This window comes from Cyprinodon variegatus, unplaced genomic scaffold, assembly GCF_000732505.1.
Source record: "Cyprinodon variegatus isolate N-32 unplaced genomic scaffold, C_variegatus-1.0 Scaffold9, whole genome shotgun sequence".
NCBI classification, from domain to species: Eukaryota; Metazoa; Chordata; class Actinopteri; order Cyprinodontiformes; family Cyprinodontidae; genus Cyprinodon; species Cyprinodon variegatus.
In genome coordinates, this window is record NW_015150462.1 from 1,931,008 (window position 1) to 1,949,914 (window position 18,907).

An 18,907-nucleotide genomic window follows, 5' to 3' on the forward strand; every position below is an offset into this window, starting at 1 on the left:
CACTCAGGATCAAACGAGTGTGGATCAATGTGTGTGTCTCCTCCAGGCTCTGAGTGGGGCCTGTACCTGAATGATTATGAGGAGAAGGATGTCCAAATGCTGCTAATGGCCGATGTATAATCCCCTGCCGTCTGCACACACCTCCTGACATATGGTCACTCCTCGGCCTCCACCATTACATAAGCCACACCGTACAGACAGGAAAAGGGGGGGGGGATGTGATACTTTCTCACACACACACAAACATGTAGGGGCCACACTGTCAGCCAGGCTGTTCAGTGCCCTCAGCGCTTTGGGCTTTGCCTGTCACTTTTCTTTCTGAGGGGCTTTCTAAAGAATAAATTGAAGAGTACCGATGCTACGGAAGCTTCTGGGATGAAGAGCACAAATGGCCTGGTGGTGCTCCGTCGCAGCGTACAGATGGACCCCTCCATTCAATAAGCTTTAGCAGAAGCCCGTCTCCCCGCCATGCCAGAATCACAGAGCCTGTTTTGTGTTCTGAAGAGGACAATCTGTTGATGCAACATACTGGTTTTCCTTTTTCTTTCTGTTTTCCCTGCCTTTGACAGAAGCTTCGACGGAGCCGCCTTAAATACGGAGCCTGTCGGGTTTGAATAATGGGCCTGTAAAATCTGATTTATACTAAATAAACAGACGGCCACAAAAAGATGAGGTCAGAGGTTAAAGAAAGAAAGATGATAATGGAGGCAATGAGAAAACGGCACTAACAGGCACTGAAGAGATCACAATATACCTCCAGAAGGTCACAATACAAATTTGGGCCCCCGCATTCTGAAGAAAAATAAAATACTGTAAATGTAGTTAAACTAATTTCTATAACTGGTCTGACCAGCGATTTGTTTGCATTGATCCTCAGAATATTCTATTTTACCCTTTTACTTACTTTTAAAATGGTTACAATTGCAAGATTAACAGGTTTTGCTGCACTATTGCTCTGCATTTGGCTTCATCTGTCCCCCCTATCAACCTAAACTGTCTGCAGAAGACAACAACCCCACAGTATGTTGCTACCACCACCTTGTTTTATCAGGGAAAGAAAAATTTTGATTTTAATCTAATAAGGGAGCTTTCTTCATGTTTGCTGTTTGACACAGCTTGAGAGAAAACAGCAACCGAAGCTAGTCATGGCCATAAGATGAACTCTGGGTGTTGCTTTGAAAAATCCTTTGGTTGTCCAGGCCACCATTTATGCATTTTAGTTTATGTGCAAAAACAAAAACCTCAGCTCCCATTCTGACTTAGGTTCAAGGCAAAACTACCGCATTAAAAAATAGTAACTATACAACACAAATGCAGAACTTTAAAATGATGTATCACACATGTAATCTGTTGCATGTTATTTTCTTTTCCATTTAGGTATGCAAAATGGGCAAGGATCACTTAAAGTTAGGTGGGTTTAATAAGTGTAAGTATACAAACTGAAATGTAGCTCCTCTCTTTTGCAATGAGCTGCATAAATGAAAGATGCATGGAATACAATGCTAGATATTAAAGAAAGAATGAGTCCTATTATAATCAAGTTTCTTTAAATATGTTTCATCTATGCTTCAACCTTTTCAAGTAATCAGTCCCTCATTCCCGAATTCAGAAGGTTATAACCTTCTTTCATAGCCTCATGTACCAATAAAGATTCCTGCAGGATCTATGCATCTTTTTCTAGATTTCCCAATCGTTCAATACCTTTTCTTGGACTAGTGAATACAATCAATTGAAAATGTGCTGAAGTATGTCAAACAAAATGACATTCATATCTACAACATAAACCTTTAAAAAATTAAAATCAGAAGAGAAAAACAATTTTCTACTCCGTAAAACTTTTATGTATTAACTTCATATTCATTTACATGTAGTCCTACAAACCTGAAAATACCACCACCTTTAGTCTTTAGCCAAGATCCATCACCTTTTTACTATCTTTATGACAAGTGAAGTCATTGTATGCCAATACTTTCCAGTCAGATTTTAGAGGACATGTTGTCTTTTTGGGGCTTTTCCCGGCCGAAGGTCTTTCTGCATGGAGTTTGCATGTTCTCCCTGTGCATGCGTGGGTTCTCTCCGGGTACTCCGGCTTCCTCCCACTGTCCAAAAACATGACTGTTAGGTTAATTGGCTTCTCTAAATTCTCCTTAGGTGTGAGTGTGTGCGTGAATGGTTGTATGTTCTGTTTGTCTCTGTGTTGCCCTGCAATAGACTGGCGACCTGTCCAGGGTGTACCCCGCCTCTCGCCCATTGACAGCTGGAGATAGGCGCCAGCACCCCTCGTGACCCCAATTGGGATAAGCGTGTCAGATAATGGATGGATGGATGTTGACATTTTGATGCACAGTAAAATCAATTAATTGAGAAACGAAGTTAAATAACTTGAAAATGTACCATGGACACAAAACTGGGGCATAAATTTGGGGATGTTAATGGTTTATTCTTCAGAGTAATTCAATTGGAAGACACACTAAACGTCAGTCGACTCACTGAAAACAGAATTTAAAAACCAATGAAAACACTATGATATAACATACAGCCTTATTGCAACTTAAACTTAGCTTATATGCAGCCAATGGTCAAACCTGATCAGCAACTACCTAGTTTTTAAAAAACAGGTAACGTCACAGAAGTAGTAGACTAAAACTATAAGTGATATCACACCTCCTTGTATAGTGGCCAGGCTCCTACTGTACGAGGGCCGGCCCTTAAATCATACCGGCCCCAACACTCTCCGGCCGAAGCACCTACCTGTGACAGTAAAAACTCAAGGAGCTCAAGACGTAATACAGTAACTACCTAAATCATGCATGATGTATATATAAACTATGATGTTCCTCTTATATTTGGCGAATTTATGTTTGAATATTTTGCAAAAATATGTTGCGGTGCATGATGGGGTTTCACATCTAAAGGCTAACGTTTCCCGTCTTACGTGCATTGTTGCCAGGTTTGGATGTTTCCTGATCCGGCAGTTTAGGATGGCCGTCTATGGGTAAAAAAATGCTTTTCTTTAGATTTATGGCCTAAGAGATCAATAGACTTCGGTTCAAATTGGGTGAGATTTCGTACATTCACACAGTTTATGAAAATCTTTTGGGCTGGACAGTCGGTGACATCTGGCAACCCTGCTGATGTGGTGAGTGTGGAAGTTACGCAGCAGCAGTCATTGTCGCGTCCGATCCATAAGTGAGCCGGTGTAGATGGAAAAATGCGAGGAAAATCGTTCCCAGTCCGAGCCTGATATTAATGCATGTGTTTGCTACTGCTGAAAAATTGAACGATAGACAAAGAGAACTAAATTAAATAGACTGATTGACTTAATTGATCTCACAGTGGAGAAATGTACAGGTGCTGGTCATAAAATTAGAATATCATGAAAAAGTAGATTGATTTCAGTAATTCCATTTAAAAAGTGAAACTTGTATATTATATTCATACATTACATACAAACTCATATATTTCAGATGTTTATTTTGTTTAATTTTGATGATTACAAATGACAACAAATGAAAATCTCAAATTCATCATATCAGAAAATTAGAATATTACTGAAGACCAATAAAAACAAAGGATTTATAGAAATGTTGGCCAACTGAAAAGTATGAACATGAAAAGTATGAGCATGTACAGCACTCAGTATTTAGTTGGGCCTCCTTTGGCCTGTATTACTGCAGCAATGCGGCGTGGCATGGAGTCGATCAGTCTGTGGCACTGCTCAGGTGTTATGATAGCCCAGGTTGCTCTAATAGTGGCTTTTAGCTCTTCTGAATTGTTGGGTCTGGTGTATTGCATCTTCTTCTTCACAATACCCCATAGATTTTCTATGGGGTTAAGGTCAGGAGAGTTTGCTGGCCAATTAAGAACAGGGATACCATGGTCCTTCAACCAGGTACTGGTAGCTTTGGCACTGTGTGCAGGTGCCAAGTCCTGTTGGAAAATGAAATCTGCATCTCCAAAAAGTTGGTCAGCTGCAGGAAGCATGAAGTGCTCTAAAACTTCCTGGTATGTGGCTGCGTTGACCCTGGACCTCAGAAAACACAATGGACCAACACCAGCAGATGACATGGCACCCCAAACCATCACTGACTGTGGAAACTTTACACTGGACTTCAAGCAACGTGGATGAAGTGCCTCTCTTCTTTTCCTCCAGACTCTGGGACCTTGATTTCCAAAGGAAATGCAAAATTTACTTTCATCAGAGAACATGACTTTGGACCACTCACCAGCAGTCCAGTCCTGTTTCTCTTTAGCCCAGGCAAGACGCTTCTGACGCTGTCTGTGGTTCAAGAGTGGCTTGACACAAGGAATGCGACAGCAGAAACCCATGTCTTTCATACGTCTGTGTGTGGTGGTTCTTGAAGCACTCACTCCAGCTGCAGTCCACTCTTTGTGAATCTCCCCCACATTTTTGAATGGGTTTTGTTTCACAATCCTCTCCAGGGTGCGGTTATCTCTCTTGCTTGTACACTTTTTTCGACCACATCTTTTCCTTCCCTTCGCCTCTCTATTAATGTGCTTGGACACTGAGCTCTGTGAACAGCCAGCCTCTTTAGCGATGACCTTTTGTGTCTTGCCCTCCTTGTGCAAGGTGTCGATGGTCGTCTTTTGGACAACTGTCAAGTCAGCAGTCTTCCCCATGATTGTGTAGCCTATAGAACTAGACTGAAAGACCATTTAAAGGCTTTTGCAGGTGGTTTGAGTTAATTAGCTGATTAGAGTGTGGCACCAGGGGCCATCAATTTTGAACCTTTTCACAATATTCTAATTTTCTGATATGATGAATTTGAGATTTTCATTTGTTGTCATTTGTAATCATCAAAATTAAACAAAATAAACATCTGAAATATATGAGTTTGTATGTAATGTATGAATATAATATACAAGTTTCACTATTTAAATGGAATTACTGAAATCAATCTACTTTTTCATGATATTCTAATTTTATGACCAGCACCTGTACATGTTACATCAGCTCAAATAGTCAAAGAAGTAGAATGTGCCAATGCAGTTAAAGAAGCAAAGACATCATATTTTTCTTATTTGTCAAGAGCAAAGGTAACTAAAAATTCTTTTAAATACCATTAGGACCACTACTACCCCAGCTTCAGTTTATACCTAGGTACCCATTTGTCAAAGGAGCGCCGTCATCAACTCACTCTTAAAAATGACTAATCTTGATTCTTCTTTGTTTCATAATTACAGACCAGTCCCCACAGGTCCTTCTCTGGTGGAGATTATGTTGTAGGTGGAGGTCAAGCAGCTAACTTGCTATTCTTGATCACCACTGTATTCTGGAAATGTCATGAAGCGGAACAGATGGACTCAGTACTTAAGGTGAGACAGCCAGTAGGAAAGTTCAAAACGTTCATTACAACACAACAGAACATAACTGAACAGAAACGTGCTGCTGTGGATGTGTTGACCTGCAGCGACTGTGGGGAAAGGGGGTATGGCCTCGAGGCATTCTCTGGAGGAAAAAACAGAGGTAAGTGACCACGATCATCTGACAGGAGATGACAGTCATTTACCTGGTTTAACAGTTCAGTCCATTCTCTGCTAAATCTGCAAGATCCATCCGATGGATTGCCAAACAGGATCCAATGCAGAGCCATCAAGGGTGTCCCCAATCATAACAGCAACCACAGAGAGCTGACAGGAGACCAATCCAGGTCAGAACAGGAAAGTTCTGACATCCAGGAGGCCTCAGCTTGACAAAGTGGGCAGATCCACACAGGAACAGACAGAAAAAGGGTTTAAGGAAACCACAAAGCTTTCAGGCAGGTTCAGAGTGCAGAGTCACACGGGAGCAGATGCGTGCCCACACAGACACGCACAGAAGCAGAACGGCAGGCTCAGATGCAGATGGGCAGGCTCATTGGTTGAGGGAAGCAGAGACGAGACGTAGTACCAAGAGTTCAGCAGGACTTTAAATTGGTCTCCTCCTAGGAGCCAGGTTTACAGGGATAAAACTGAGCCTCTCTGCGTTCAGAGCCAAAAACCTGAGAGCACCGCGGAGAAGGATCTGGACACGATCAGAGGACAAGATAAACACTAAACCCCTCTCACTCCACTGGCCGCCGGGAACCATAGAATATGAACCATAGAATAAACTATACAGACAAACCAACGGAGATAAACAAACAGACAGCAAACAAAACTCAAACAATGATCTGGCCACAATAGCTGGGCTGTACTGAATATAAAGCAGAACCTACAGGTGGATGAGATCAGAGATGATTAGGAACTGGGCAAAACTAGGAAGGTGAGTGAAATGAGCAATTAAGGCCAGCCAATCGGAGCAGATCATGACAGGAAATTTCAAAAATTCTACTCAACTGAAACACTGGGTTTCTCAGTGGAGCAGTGGGTAGCACTGCCGCCTTGCAGCAATAAGATCCAGGTTCAATTCCTGGCTCGGCTCTTTCTGCATGGAGTTTGCATGAGTAAGTGTGGGTTCTCTCCGGGTACTCCGGCTTTCTCCCACAGTCCAAAACATGACTGTTAGGTTAATTGGCTTCTCTAAATTGTCCTTAAGTGTGAATGTGTGTGAATGGTTGTGAGTCTCTGTGTTGCCCTGAGATGGACTGTCAACCTGTGCAAAGGTGAACCCCGCCTCTCGCCCATAGACCGCTGGAGATAGGCACCAGCACCCCTCGCGAACCCACTTGATTGCGTGATAGAAAATGGATGGATGGATGCATGGATGAATGGATGGATGGATGGAACTGAAACACCTCTTTTTAGAGTCTCAAAGATATTTTGATGCAGCATGCCATAAAACGAATAACCATCCCACTGATATTTTAGGTTGTGCTTTGAATCAGTTGTCCTACTTGTCTGAGATCAACCCTCCTGGCTACATCTATGTTCAGATCATTCTTGTTCCGTTCTCTTTGGCGATCCACAGGGGTCTGTCTATGGCCTTGTTTCAGATTTACCTGCTCTCGCTTGGTTCCTGCTGCCATCATCTTTTAAGGATATTTTTTACCATTCTTATGCAGATGATATCCTTCTTCATATGTATCTCTTTTCATCCTAAGGAAAGTTTCAAAACTTCACATTTTATTAAGCTGCCTGGATTCAATTAAAATATGGATCTCTAAAAGTTTCCCTCAGCTAAATGAGGTAATCCTCATAACAAAAATAACTGTAAAGATAAATCAGATAATTGAGCCAATTGGTTATCGGGCCAAATTGTTAGAGACCTTTGGATAACCTTTGAGGTTGTACCCTAGACAATAACATTAAATCTCTAAATCATTCCTGTTTCTACCATCTGCAAAGTTTTGCCAAATGTAGCTGTTGTTTCTTGACCAAAGTAATTTGACCTTGGACAAGAACTTGACTTTGACTTTGGATCTTACCAATTTATATTGCTGAATTTCTATATCCCTACATCCCCATCAGGGCTATGAGGTAATGCGATCAAGACCTTTTGATTGTACATCATGAAAAATTAAAACTAAAGGAGAGAGAGCATTTTCTTCGGTGGTGCCAAGACGCTGGAACTCAATCCTTCCCAATCTCAGATCAGTGGACTTTTAAAGGAAAAGTCTGGTCATATTCAGAATTCAAACTTCTGAAAGTACTTTAAATATGAAATTATAACATTGTGTTGAATAAATGATAAGTGTTTTTAATTAAGAGTAATTTCATTTGAATGTGTTTTACCAGAGACAACCACGTTTGTCAAAGAACACTTACTGCCACCTACCGGTTTGTGATGTCACAGTGCTGTATCAGCTGTTGAGCATGTCCCAATGCTGTATCTCGTGTTTTTCACGACGCGCTATTATCCAAGTCATCTTGAAAACATTCTTCTTCAAAATATTGGCTACATATAACGGGTTTTTTCTTTGGCCAGAAGTTTGATGGCAAATTCTCCCTCTTCAAGTTGACGATCCAAATAAACTAATTCTCTTTTCAAATTTGACCCAATGTATTACAACACACAAATGCCATGAAAGTGGGCATTGTCAGTTTAACTATAGCTCTCGTAAATTTAAATGGTGAAGTATTAAATAACTGCTGTTGATTGCAGATGTGTCTAGTAGTTCGCATTGATTTTGCTTGTACAGTGGGGAGAATGGCGCTTGGCTTAACGCACCGTGACGTCACTGCAGGAAGATGTCAGGAGTAAGGTGTTACTAAATGGCTGGTCCCGGACTTAGAGATCGCAATTATTGCTTTTAAAATTATTGCTTTTATTTTTTTTTTTACTGATAAACACTAAATTCATTAAATCACCATGAACAGACTGACCGGACTTTTCCTTTAACTCTTTTAACTCTGCTTTTACCTTCTTGTATTTCTTTTGTTTGTGGAAGCAGTTTGTCATTTTTATCTTAAAAGGTGCCATGTAAATATATTTCTACTTATCTAGCTTAACTGCCTTCAAATTGCAAGATTTAGACCTTTTGCGCTTTGATATTCCCAAGTATCCAACCTAGCTCATTTCAGCTGTAGCTAACAAGCCAATAATGTATCTATCTTAATTCTTTAGAGATATTTTTTGAAAGACATTGCCTTATTTGAGGACATTCAACCATTAGAAACATATATTGATGTGTTATTTTAATAAATATCTATACTGCTTACCTTGGCCGCAGCTATATTGAATTTCGAGGTTGTAGATTTTAACTGCGTCATTCATTTCTGTTCACTTTTTAAAGTTTGAAACCCTAAAATCATTATGTATACTGCCAGGATATAAATCAAGTGATACTTTAGATACATTTACTTCATAGTTCATTGTATTAAGGAAAAGTATATTTGTGTCTTAGGGAGATTAAAGTATTTTGCCGATTTCATATCAACACTGAGAAAAGACAGCGGCGAAGAAAAATCAAGTTTTGTCCTCTTTAAAGTTTAACTATAATTACGTAATGAGAAAATGTCTCTGCTGTGAGATCAATAAAGTCAATCAATCAATCAATAAAGTTAAGAACTGCAACAGAAGTTGGGACACAGTATAAACGTGCAAAAATATTTGTAGGCTTTAGAGGTTTGTTATCAGAGCTAGAATGTTAAAACTGCATCATGAAGACCAGATAACAGCATGTAGAAAATTTAAAGCAGTTATGTTATGAACCAATATATCAAGCTTCCAAGAACTTAACCAATACTTAGTTTATTTTCCAACTAATCTACGGGTCTGCAACCTGTGGCTCTGGACCTGCATGAGGTTTTCACATTGGCTCCTAATAACTTCCATCAGCAACACTGAAGAAATTAGAGGTGATTTAATATATGAAGGGAATAAGAACAGGGATGGATACAGCAGCCTGTTGCATTTCAATGGCACAGGGTTCAGATCCCATCTGACCACCCAAGCTTCACAGAAAAAGGTTGACTTCTGCTAACCTGATGTGGTTTGAATAAAAGCATTTTCTTTCAATCTAACTCAACTTAAGTCCTTTTCTGGCCCAATCGATGAGATCAGGCGTCTAGATAACACACAAATCATTATAAATATTTGGGTCTTTTCTACTCACACCATTTGGCAATATAAAATCTCCACGCTTGCTCTCTCATAAATTTCCATCTCTCCCAACCCTTCTTCCTTGCCGCGTTTCCCACGGGAGGTGCCAGACGGCCAGTAATTTGGTTGTCTTGGCTCGTCTGGAGTAACACCTGCCCCCTCTCTGGGGAGGCAGTGAGCCTTTCAGCCAGGAGCATATATATATATGTAGCCTACCACTGCCTTTAGCTGCTGACCACCGAGTGTGTGTTTGCATGTGTGTGTTTGAAGGAGTGAGTATGGGTTTTTTTCTCTAGCTGTGAATGTGTGTTTGGACAGTAGGGTGAACAAGGGGTGATATCTCATAAGTATGCTAAACTGTGAAGTACTTATTACACCTTTCAACATGTGTTTTTTACAGAGTGCTGAATGTAGATCTGCATGTAGATGTTCTTTTATATTAAGCTCCACTTCATAATCTAAGAAATACAGTACAGCCAAAACAAAACAGCCTCTTCAAAGGTTATGGGCTCCAGTAAATGACAGGGAGAGTCATTATCCATTGTAGTACAAATGGAACAGAGGAGAAACTTCTGGCCTAAAAAAGATTACTCCAAGAAGATTTCCACAATTCGTACAAAATGTCAGAGAAAACCATCTAAATCAGATCTCACTGGCCTCAGTTAGTCTGTGAAAATGGAATAAAATGGTATCAATACAAGTATTTCAGCATAAAAATATCTACTGATCACAGACAACACAAAAGTATGTTTCTCATTTAAAAAGAAACATTTTCATTTACAGGTATAGAGGAGGATGTTTTTTTTCCCGGGTAGATCATCAAAATAAGTGGTCCTCCTAAAGGGCTGGTTATACTCCCGCAGCAGTGTGTCGCATAAGCTTGTCGCAGGTATGACGCAGACATTTTAGAGTTATGCTCAATTTTGAAGCGTGGTCTGCGCTATTTTTATTCCACAACTAGCTGTGGGTCTAGATACGGCAGAGGGGGTGAGGAAATGGGGGCAAGTTTGCCCGACAACAGAGGGACATGAGGGTGAAAAAGAGCGGGGATCCAGGTGGAAAAAGGGTCCCAGCGTTCTTGCGCACCTCACTCTTCTAGCTGGTCCAACTTTACGAGTTGTTTACCGCAATTGTGGTCATACAAACAAAACAAGCCGTTAAGGTACCAAACAGGAAATACGCATAGTGTAGAATGGATGTAAATTTGACCAATCAGAGGTCTCCTGTCTGCGGCACTGTCTGTGGTCACCTACAAGTTGGGAGAGGTGCAGCAGAGTGTCTACGGAGGGGGCAGGGAGTCTCTGCGTTCACTGCGACACCTATGCAGACGACCTGGTTTGGAATTATAAATCAGCCTTAACTGTCAATCATTCTCGTGATATGTTTACGTAAGGTCGTCCTTTTTCACTTACTGGTGGTGAGACCGACAGTGAAAAAATTGCAAATCTTCTTTTGGAAAGTAAGCTTGTATGAACGATGCAAACAACAACTTTTAAACAGAGTGTGCACAATGAGAAATGGGCTCATGCACGCTCTCACACGCATTTAAGAGGCGGGTCTTGGGTTGTGTATGTGGAGTGGAGAGGGCAGGTCTTCGCCAATTCGCAAAAATCCTCCACTTTATCTTTAAGAAAATATTCAGTGGATCTCACAAACCAACAATCAAACATGGTGATGGAATAATGATGGTCTGGGGCAACTTTTCTGCTTCTCTCAGTGAATAATTTGTCATTAACCATCAAATCTTCCCCCTACCAAAATATCCTAATACAGAGTGTCTGGCCATTAGTTTGTTCTCTTAGCTCAGCCAGGACAATTATCCAAATCACACAATTTGAAATTTTAAATGTATAAAAACCCTCAAACAAAATAAAGGATTTGGTGCAGCCAAGTAGAAGTCTGAGCTCATAGCCAACGGTGATACTGTGACATGACCATAATCAGGTCAAACATGGTGGAGAACCCATTGGAAGGTATAACAAACCCTCCAGAGGTTTCACAGCCTGTTACTTGTAGGATCCAAGTTGGTTTGGATAGCTTTAATCCTCCAATAGCTTATTATGTTTGACAAATAAGTGTGACAAAAAAAGACAATACAGATCAAATAATATTGGTGTTTTGCTCACTGAAAAGAGATAAATCACAGATACATTTTAATTGGTTTTAGATAAACTCAAATGTCACAGTGGTTAAAGATCAACAAACCAATTAATGATCAATCTAAGCATCATTACTCCCCTAGTTATTAGCATAAGGTTTTAAGTCCTATTTTGTTTGAATTAGGATGTTTAAGGAGCATTTGGGAAAGGAAAAAATACAAAACACTCTACATGCAGACAAAGCCCATAAAGTTTGAACTCTATAGCACCCAACTATTTGTATATGTGTATTGCATTTTATTTAGATTCATATTTTGTTCTTCAGAATTCCCCGTCCAGAAAAAATAAAATAAAATGAAATATAAGAACAGGCTCCTGAAGCTGAAGTTCTGATCAGGAATGTAGGAATTGTCAGATTGCCCTGAATTTTCTATTAAATATTACTACAGCTCATGAAAAATAGATTAAAGGTTGCCTGTTTGTGCTGCTTATCAGCGCTTTTGTACGTCATTCTAATCAAAACTAGCTTAGAATTTTTATTTCACACATAGTTTGCGGTATGGCAAGCCCTTTGTGGTAAAAATTGATGTTGCTTTTAATCCACCTGGGTTAAACATTGATCAGAGCTTTATAATTCAACTGAAATGTCGCCAAAACTGAAAAGATCAGAAGCTGCTTTGAATTGGCTGCCTTTTTTTTTTTCACACCCATAGCTTTTATATAAGCTTTTATATAACAAGCTTTTATTGTAAAAAGCACTATTTGATTACTGAGTTTTAAAAAGGAGGGGGACATAATGTAATCCCCTGGTGTAAATTAGTATTCCAGTTGGGATTTTATCATCCCATGGTAAATATGGATTTTTACATATTTTTGTCATCAATGGCTTGCCATACCTGGCTATGCTGGCATGAATTACATCATCCCTCCATGTAAACAAGTAATCTACAGGGTTTCTTTTTTTTTTTAAGCTTAACGCTCATTAGCGGAAATATTTTTAGAAATAGTCTAAAATAGGAAAAGGAGTCTTTTATTTTAAGTACTTGTTTTTAATTAAAAATAACACCGGAAAATTTGAAAAAAAAAAAAAATCTGTTAGAAACCAGCTGTCACGCTAAGACTCTACAAAAAATCTGCATAAAGCAACAAGTAGCCTACACAACCCTGAAGAGACGAAAAAAATCTTTGGATAGAGGATACCGGTATGTGTTTTTTTTTCTCCTTTTGCTATAAAATTACTTATTGGAATTTTTCAGGATACAAAGAAGAGACAAATACATGTAAATAAGAGTCTAACAGCACAATGAGGAGAATAAATTCTGACTTTGTTTTTGGTCACAGCAAAAGAAGAGGTTTCATTGTGGTAATCACTGTATAACCCCTTGTAATGAACTGACAGAAAAAAAAGGCTAATTTTAAAACTGAATGACGTTCTTTGACGTCCCAACACAACATTTTAGGGAAGCAAATATCTACGGGGCCACGGATGCCCCACAGTTCAAGTGCTCAACGTTGCTATCGATCGACAACAAACATTATCAAAGCAAAACAAAGAGACATCAAACATACATCAAAAGCAAACAAGAGATGCGGTGGATTAACAGAAAGTGCCATATTTCTTTCTTTTAAAGAAAAAAAAAAAACAGGGAAACACCATCACTTTCCACGTTCAATTTCACAGCCTAAAAATATATTGAAGCAACAAACAATATACATTTATACAGAAAAATGTCAACATAAATAAATAACCAGTAATATAAACACAATTAACAAATAAATAAATAAATAAATAGATACACTTTAAAAATGATTAAGGTCACAATTTCTCATGTCATAAGTAGCACTTGACGCATTTAATCTTTTTTTTTTTCCCGTATGGAAAAGTTAATCTAAACTATACGATCTAAAGCAGCTATACGTTTACATCCCTTCATTTTGATGTGAAAAACCGCCCAAACCCCGCCAGGTTATCTGTTAAACCTCAGTCTGACACAGTGAAAAAAGCTAAATGTGCACTGTTAAAAGGAATTTAGGAGCACATTAAAGATTAGCTATAAAATCACTTCAACTTGAACTAAAATTAGCATGTTAATGTGATGTGTAATATTGCTTACATTCTATTTTAGAAATTTTAAATTGGGTCCAAATTAAGCTAGTTTAGCAACAGCGCTAATGCTAAAGTTAAACTCGCTAGCAAGCGGATCCTCAAGAACATGAGGCTGTTAAAAATGGTGAAGAATAAAAATGTTAATTCCTTTATCAGCAATGTTTTACCAGACTATTTTTGGTTTATTTTTTATTGGAGGGCAAATCAAATAAGCAATGACATATTTAGCTGATATAAATAACAATAAAAATGACCTTAACTCCTATTTAGGTGTTTATTAGCAGGTACAATTAAACCATTTTCAATCAGGAATTATGTTTAAACTTGATTCATAATAAGCCTTTGCAACTATTTGTCAAATGTTAACTTTTTTTCTGTCAGAACTTGCGTTTATTTCTTAAGGTAATTAATAATAGTGTTTTGTATTTTAATTTTTAAAGCAACAAGTGCTTAAAAAAGGCCTGGATTATAACTGATTAGACAAAGTGGGTTGATTTAACAGGTTTTTGTCAATTTAGGAATAGTAGGTGAGAAGAAACGAAGGAGCTTTATGTCATAGGTGTCAGATAGATGTAAGTTACACCTTTAAATATCTAGAAAACTCAAATCCTCATACCTTCAATTTAAATGAAAACCAGAATGAATTTTAGAGTTACTCCTTTCTTATTTAATTCTGACAAAATATTGTGAGAAGAGTTTAGAAAGTTTTAAATCTGCTCAGGGTGGTGCCAGCAGAGAACATTACAGATAATATCAGTTATATTAAGAACTGTTAAGTTATGTTTGACAAAACTATTTAGTTTATATTTACTATTTCAATACCAACATATTGCTGAAGTCAGACCTTGCTAGCAAGCTGAACTTTTTATTGCCTCAAACTAGCTCATCTTTATTGTGGTTGTCTGGGTTAAGGAAGGTGTGCCACCATGTTATTTTTGGCCTCTTTATAACATGGAAGACAAAGTAAATGGGCAAAAATTACCTTGATGACTTGTTATAATTTCTTTAAAAAATAAAGTCAGACTGATGATAAACCCAACTAAAGTATGTAAATTGTTACTCCAATTTAATTGGTTGAATTCTAAGTTGTTGTTTTTTTTCAGTGTAGCTTGTCTGCCTAATACGGAAGAGGANAAAAAAAACTGTTGCATTAGTTTTTTTCAGTGAAAAGATGTCCAATGATGTTTGGAGAGGCATTAAAATGATCTTTTGAAAATGTTAGATTATTGCATTTCTGTATCATTGGAATGCTTTTTTTAATGTATTTTTTTTATAGCCCTAAATTGAAACTATATTTTATTGAATATATTTTTAGAGTTCATAGATTGATGGATTTCTGTGCTGAGGCCTCTCTGCTAATGAAATATTTAATTAACTTCTGTTTTGATTAGATGGATGTTGTTTTATTCTCTAAGATTTGTTAAAAAAAATGTATTGTTTCTTGCAGGTTTTTGAGGAGGAACGCCCGCCCACACAAACGAGTGCAAAAATGATGCTCAGTCCGGATCAGGCCGAGGCGGACCTCTCCTGGACCCAGTCCGACCCGGAGACGCTCCTCAACGGCCTCAAGTCCGCCGGCTGCACCTCGGATGAGCCGACGGAGGGCGAGGAGCAGCGGGCCAAGTGCAAAGCCGAGCAGCCGCTCAGCAGAGAGGAGAAGAGGAGGCGGCGGAGGGCCACGGCCAAGTACCGCTCCGCGCACGCCACCCGGGAGCGCATCCGGGTGGAGGCGTTCAACGTGGCCTTCGCTGAGCTGCGAAAGCTGCTGCCCACGTTGCCCCCGGACAAGAAACTCTCCAAGATCGAGATCCTCAGACTGGCTATATGTTACATCTCCTACCTGAACCACGTGTTGGATGTCTGAGTGGGAGAGGATGGGGGGACTGGTGTGGGAGTTTTTTACAGAAAGCGCAGTATTTTTTAAGCCTTTTACAGCTGATACTTTAGGCTATGGAAGAGGATTAGGGCCACTGGAAAAAAAGAAAAATTAACTGCTTTTTAAATATTATTTCAGTTTAATATGAGTAAAAAAGTAAGAATTCTGGGATTAAAGTCGAAATTCTAACAAAAAAAACACAAAACTCACAGAATAAACACAAAATTTCGACTTTAATCCCAGAATTCTTACTTTTTTACTCATATTAAACTGAAATAATATTTAAAAAGCAGTTAATTTTTCTTTTTTTCCAGTGGCCCTAATCCTCTTCCATAGCCTAAAGTATCAGCTGTAAAAGGCTTAAAAAATACTGCGCTTTCTGTAAAAAACTCCCACACCAGTCCCCCCATCCTCTCCCACTCAGACATCCAACACGTGGTTCAGGTAGGAGATGTAACATATAGCCAGTCTGAGGATCTCGATCTTGGAGAGTTTCTTGTCCGGGGGCAACGTGGGCAGCAGCTTTCGCAGCTCAGCGAAGGCCACGTTGAACGCCTCCACCCGGATGCGCTCCCGGGTGGCGTGCGCGGAGCGGTACTTGGCCGTGGCCCTCCGCCGCCTCCTCTTCTCCTCTCTGCTGAGCGGCTGCTCGGCTTTGCACTTGGCCCGCTGCTCCTCGCCCTCCGTCGGCTCATCCGAGGTGCAGCCGGCGGACTTGAGGCCGTTGAGGAGCGTCTCCGGGTCGGACTGGGTCCAGGAGAGGTCCGCCTCGGCCTGATCCGGACTGAGCATCATTTTTGCACTCGTTTGTGTGGGCGGGCGTTCCTCCTCAAAAACCTGCAAGAAACAATACATTTTTTTTAACAAATCTTAGAGAATAAAACAACATCCATCTAATCAAAACAGAAGTTAATTAAATATTTCATTAGCAGAGAGGCCTCAGCACAGAAATCCATCAATCTATGAACTCTAAAAATATATTCAATAAAATATAGTTTCAATTTAGGGCTATAAAAAAAATACATTAAAAAAAGCATTCCAATGATACAGAAATGCAATAATCTAACATTTTCAAAAGATCATTTTAATGCCTCTCCAAACATCATTGGACATCTTTTCACTGAAAAAAACTAATGCAACAGTTTTTTTTGCCATTTACTTAATCATATTTATTTACTTAATCATATTTATTTACTTTATTTACTTAATTGTTTCATGTAAGCAGGGTAGGACATAAAACAATTGTGTTAAAGTAACTAAATATGATTAAGTAAATGTCAAAATAGGATGCATTTTTTTTTGTTTTCATCTTAATACAAATATACATGTTAAACATATTTACATTTTTAATCAAAATACAGCCTAAAAAGGTTAATATTAAAACTTGTCAAACTGCTCTGACCAACCTGAACCACATTTCAATAATAAACTTACACTTTTAAGTCACAATTTTCACACTTTTAAACAGATTTAAACGTTTAAAATGACAGTATGTCCAGAGACAGCTTTAATCTTTGTTAATCTCCCCTATGATTATCTAAATAATCTTATAAAAGTTTTAAGCAGAAAAGAATCTTAAAGATTGCATTATCTGTAGTACATTTGCATGAAATACCAACAAAAAAAAGATTTAAAGACTAATTTAGTTTTTCATATTTGTAAAAATAAACTAAAACTGATGCTGCATTAATTTAATGCATGAAAATGTTATATTTTAATTAAAAAGAAGCTTGAATATTTAAAAGATATGTTTAAATGTTTGAATTTAAGTATTTCTGAGGGGTTTTAGGAGGGAAAAATAAAACTGGATTCAACTTGTGTTTATTTTTTGAGGAAGAAGCTGGCCATTTTTCCCCCTGAATTAACATAATCAGAATTGGCCATCTGTCACAGTGTGATGAACACATCTGCTGAGCTTATTCTGGAGTGACTTGACAGCAGAAACTAAACAAACAAGACACTTTAAATAAAGCACAACCGAATGAAATGTTGCAGCTAGTTATAAATTATTTGATAAATGGAAAAACTAAAATAAAAACAAACTCTAAACATGATTTTTTTTTTTCAATTTTCTGTTAGTCTACAAATATGACAATATTAAAGGCTATATTATTTCAAATCAAGAAGATAATAAAATATTTTTTTCTTACCTTAAAAAGAGTTGGGAGGTAATTTCTTTCTTCTTTTGATTAAGAAACTCCCAATTAACTCATATTCCACGAGCTGAACAAGCATCAGATGTCAAAGAGACGAGGAAATTGAAGAAAATGCACCAAAAAAAAAGTACTTCTTTCACTTTTTCCTGCTGGAAACTTGCAACACGAGCATCACAGAAAGCATTGAAAACAGAAAGGAGTGCAAAGTCTTCCTGGGATTAGTTCAGGAGATCTAGAGAAACATTTAGATTTAGAAATAAAAATGTAAAAAAAAAATAAAAAAAACTGATTGGGATGATAAGAGGGGAATCAGCCAGCCCTCTGTTGGATTTAGGCAGTAGAGACAATAGATGAGAGTGGCTGATAGGGAGGGCTACTGGTCCATCCGAATGTGGAAGACGGGGATGAAGAGGATGAAGATAAGCGACACTCTTCCAGGTCGGGAATCAGGCAGATCGCAGATAAATCCCCCCCACCTCGTTTCTCTGATTCCTCCTCATCCACCGAGCGTCATGTGAAAGATAAGATCCAAACGATCCCCACTAATAAAGGCTCACTTCATGGATGGAGGGGACGGAATATATTGGAGGAATGGGCATTGTCTAACACCGCCTCCCCCTTCCTTCCCTCCTCCTGCCTCTCCTCCTCCTTTTCTCCTCACGCCCCTCGGCCCTCGAGCGCTCTGCCTCCCGTGGGAGTACTGGGCAAAGGGAAGGCAGAGATGTGTGCATGATAAAGGATGGGTAGAGGGGAGGAGTGGGGGGGTACATGCATGTTGTGAGTTTGTGCATGTGTGCGTGTGTTTTTAGTGAATAGCAATGATTAAAAAATAGAAACTGTTTTGTTTGAGATGCAAGCAGAGAGGGCAATGGGAGGGCGTTTCGGTGGGCGATGAAGGACGGGGTTAACTCTGATTCTTATCATGCATGTTGGCCTCATGTTCTTACAGGATTTAGTCAAATAAAAAATAAAAAAAGCAAATTAACAGGTAAAAGTATCCACTAGTTATCCCTGTTAAATTATACCTGTTGTGTCAGGTTAGAGGTTGTGTTTGTAGTCATGACAGGATCAGGAAAGGAAATTAAACACATTTTTCTGTTATCTTTTATTTCCAGGTGTATGATGGCCAGAGATGGCAAAAGTACTCACTTTCCGTACTTGAGTAAAAGTACAGATACTTGTTTT

General features: G+C 38.8%; 2 protein-coding genes across 2 annotated transcripts; one reads left to right on the forward strand and one right to left on the reverse strand.

Moving 5' to 3' along the window:
* Positions 1-15,141: 15,141 nt before the first annotated feature.
* On the forward strand, positions 15,142-15,677 carry LOC107087010 (helix-loop-helix protein 2-like). The gene has a single exon (XM_015378341.1). It carries the CDS (start codon positions 15,180-15,182, stop codon positions 15,552-15,554), a length of 375 nt encoding a protein of 124 aa, XP_015233827.1. The 5' UTR covers positions 15,142-15,179; the 3' UTR covers positions 15,555-15,677.
* Positions 15,678-15,863: 186 nt separating this feature from the next.
* On the reverse strand, positions 15,864-18,311 carry LOC107087002 (helix-loop-helix protein 2-like). The gene is made up of 2 exons (XM_015378331.1): positions 17,717-18,311; positions 15,864-16,403 (listed from the first exon to the last, which is right to left on the reverse strand). The coding sequence occupies exon 2, from the start codon at positions 16,359-16,361 to the stop codon at positions 15,987-15,989; it is 375 nt and encodes a 124-aa protein (XP_015233817.1). The 5' UTR covers positions 16,362-16,403; positions 17,717-18,311; the 3' UTR covers positions 15,864-15,986.
* Positions 18,312-18,907: the final 596 nt, after the last annotated feature.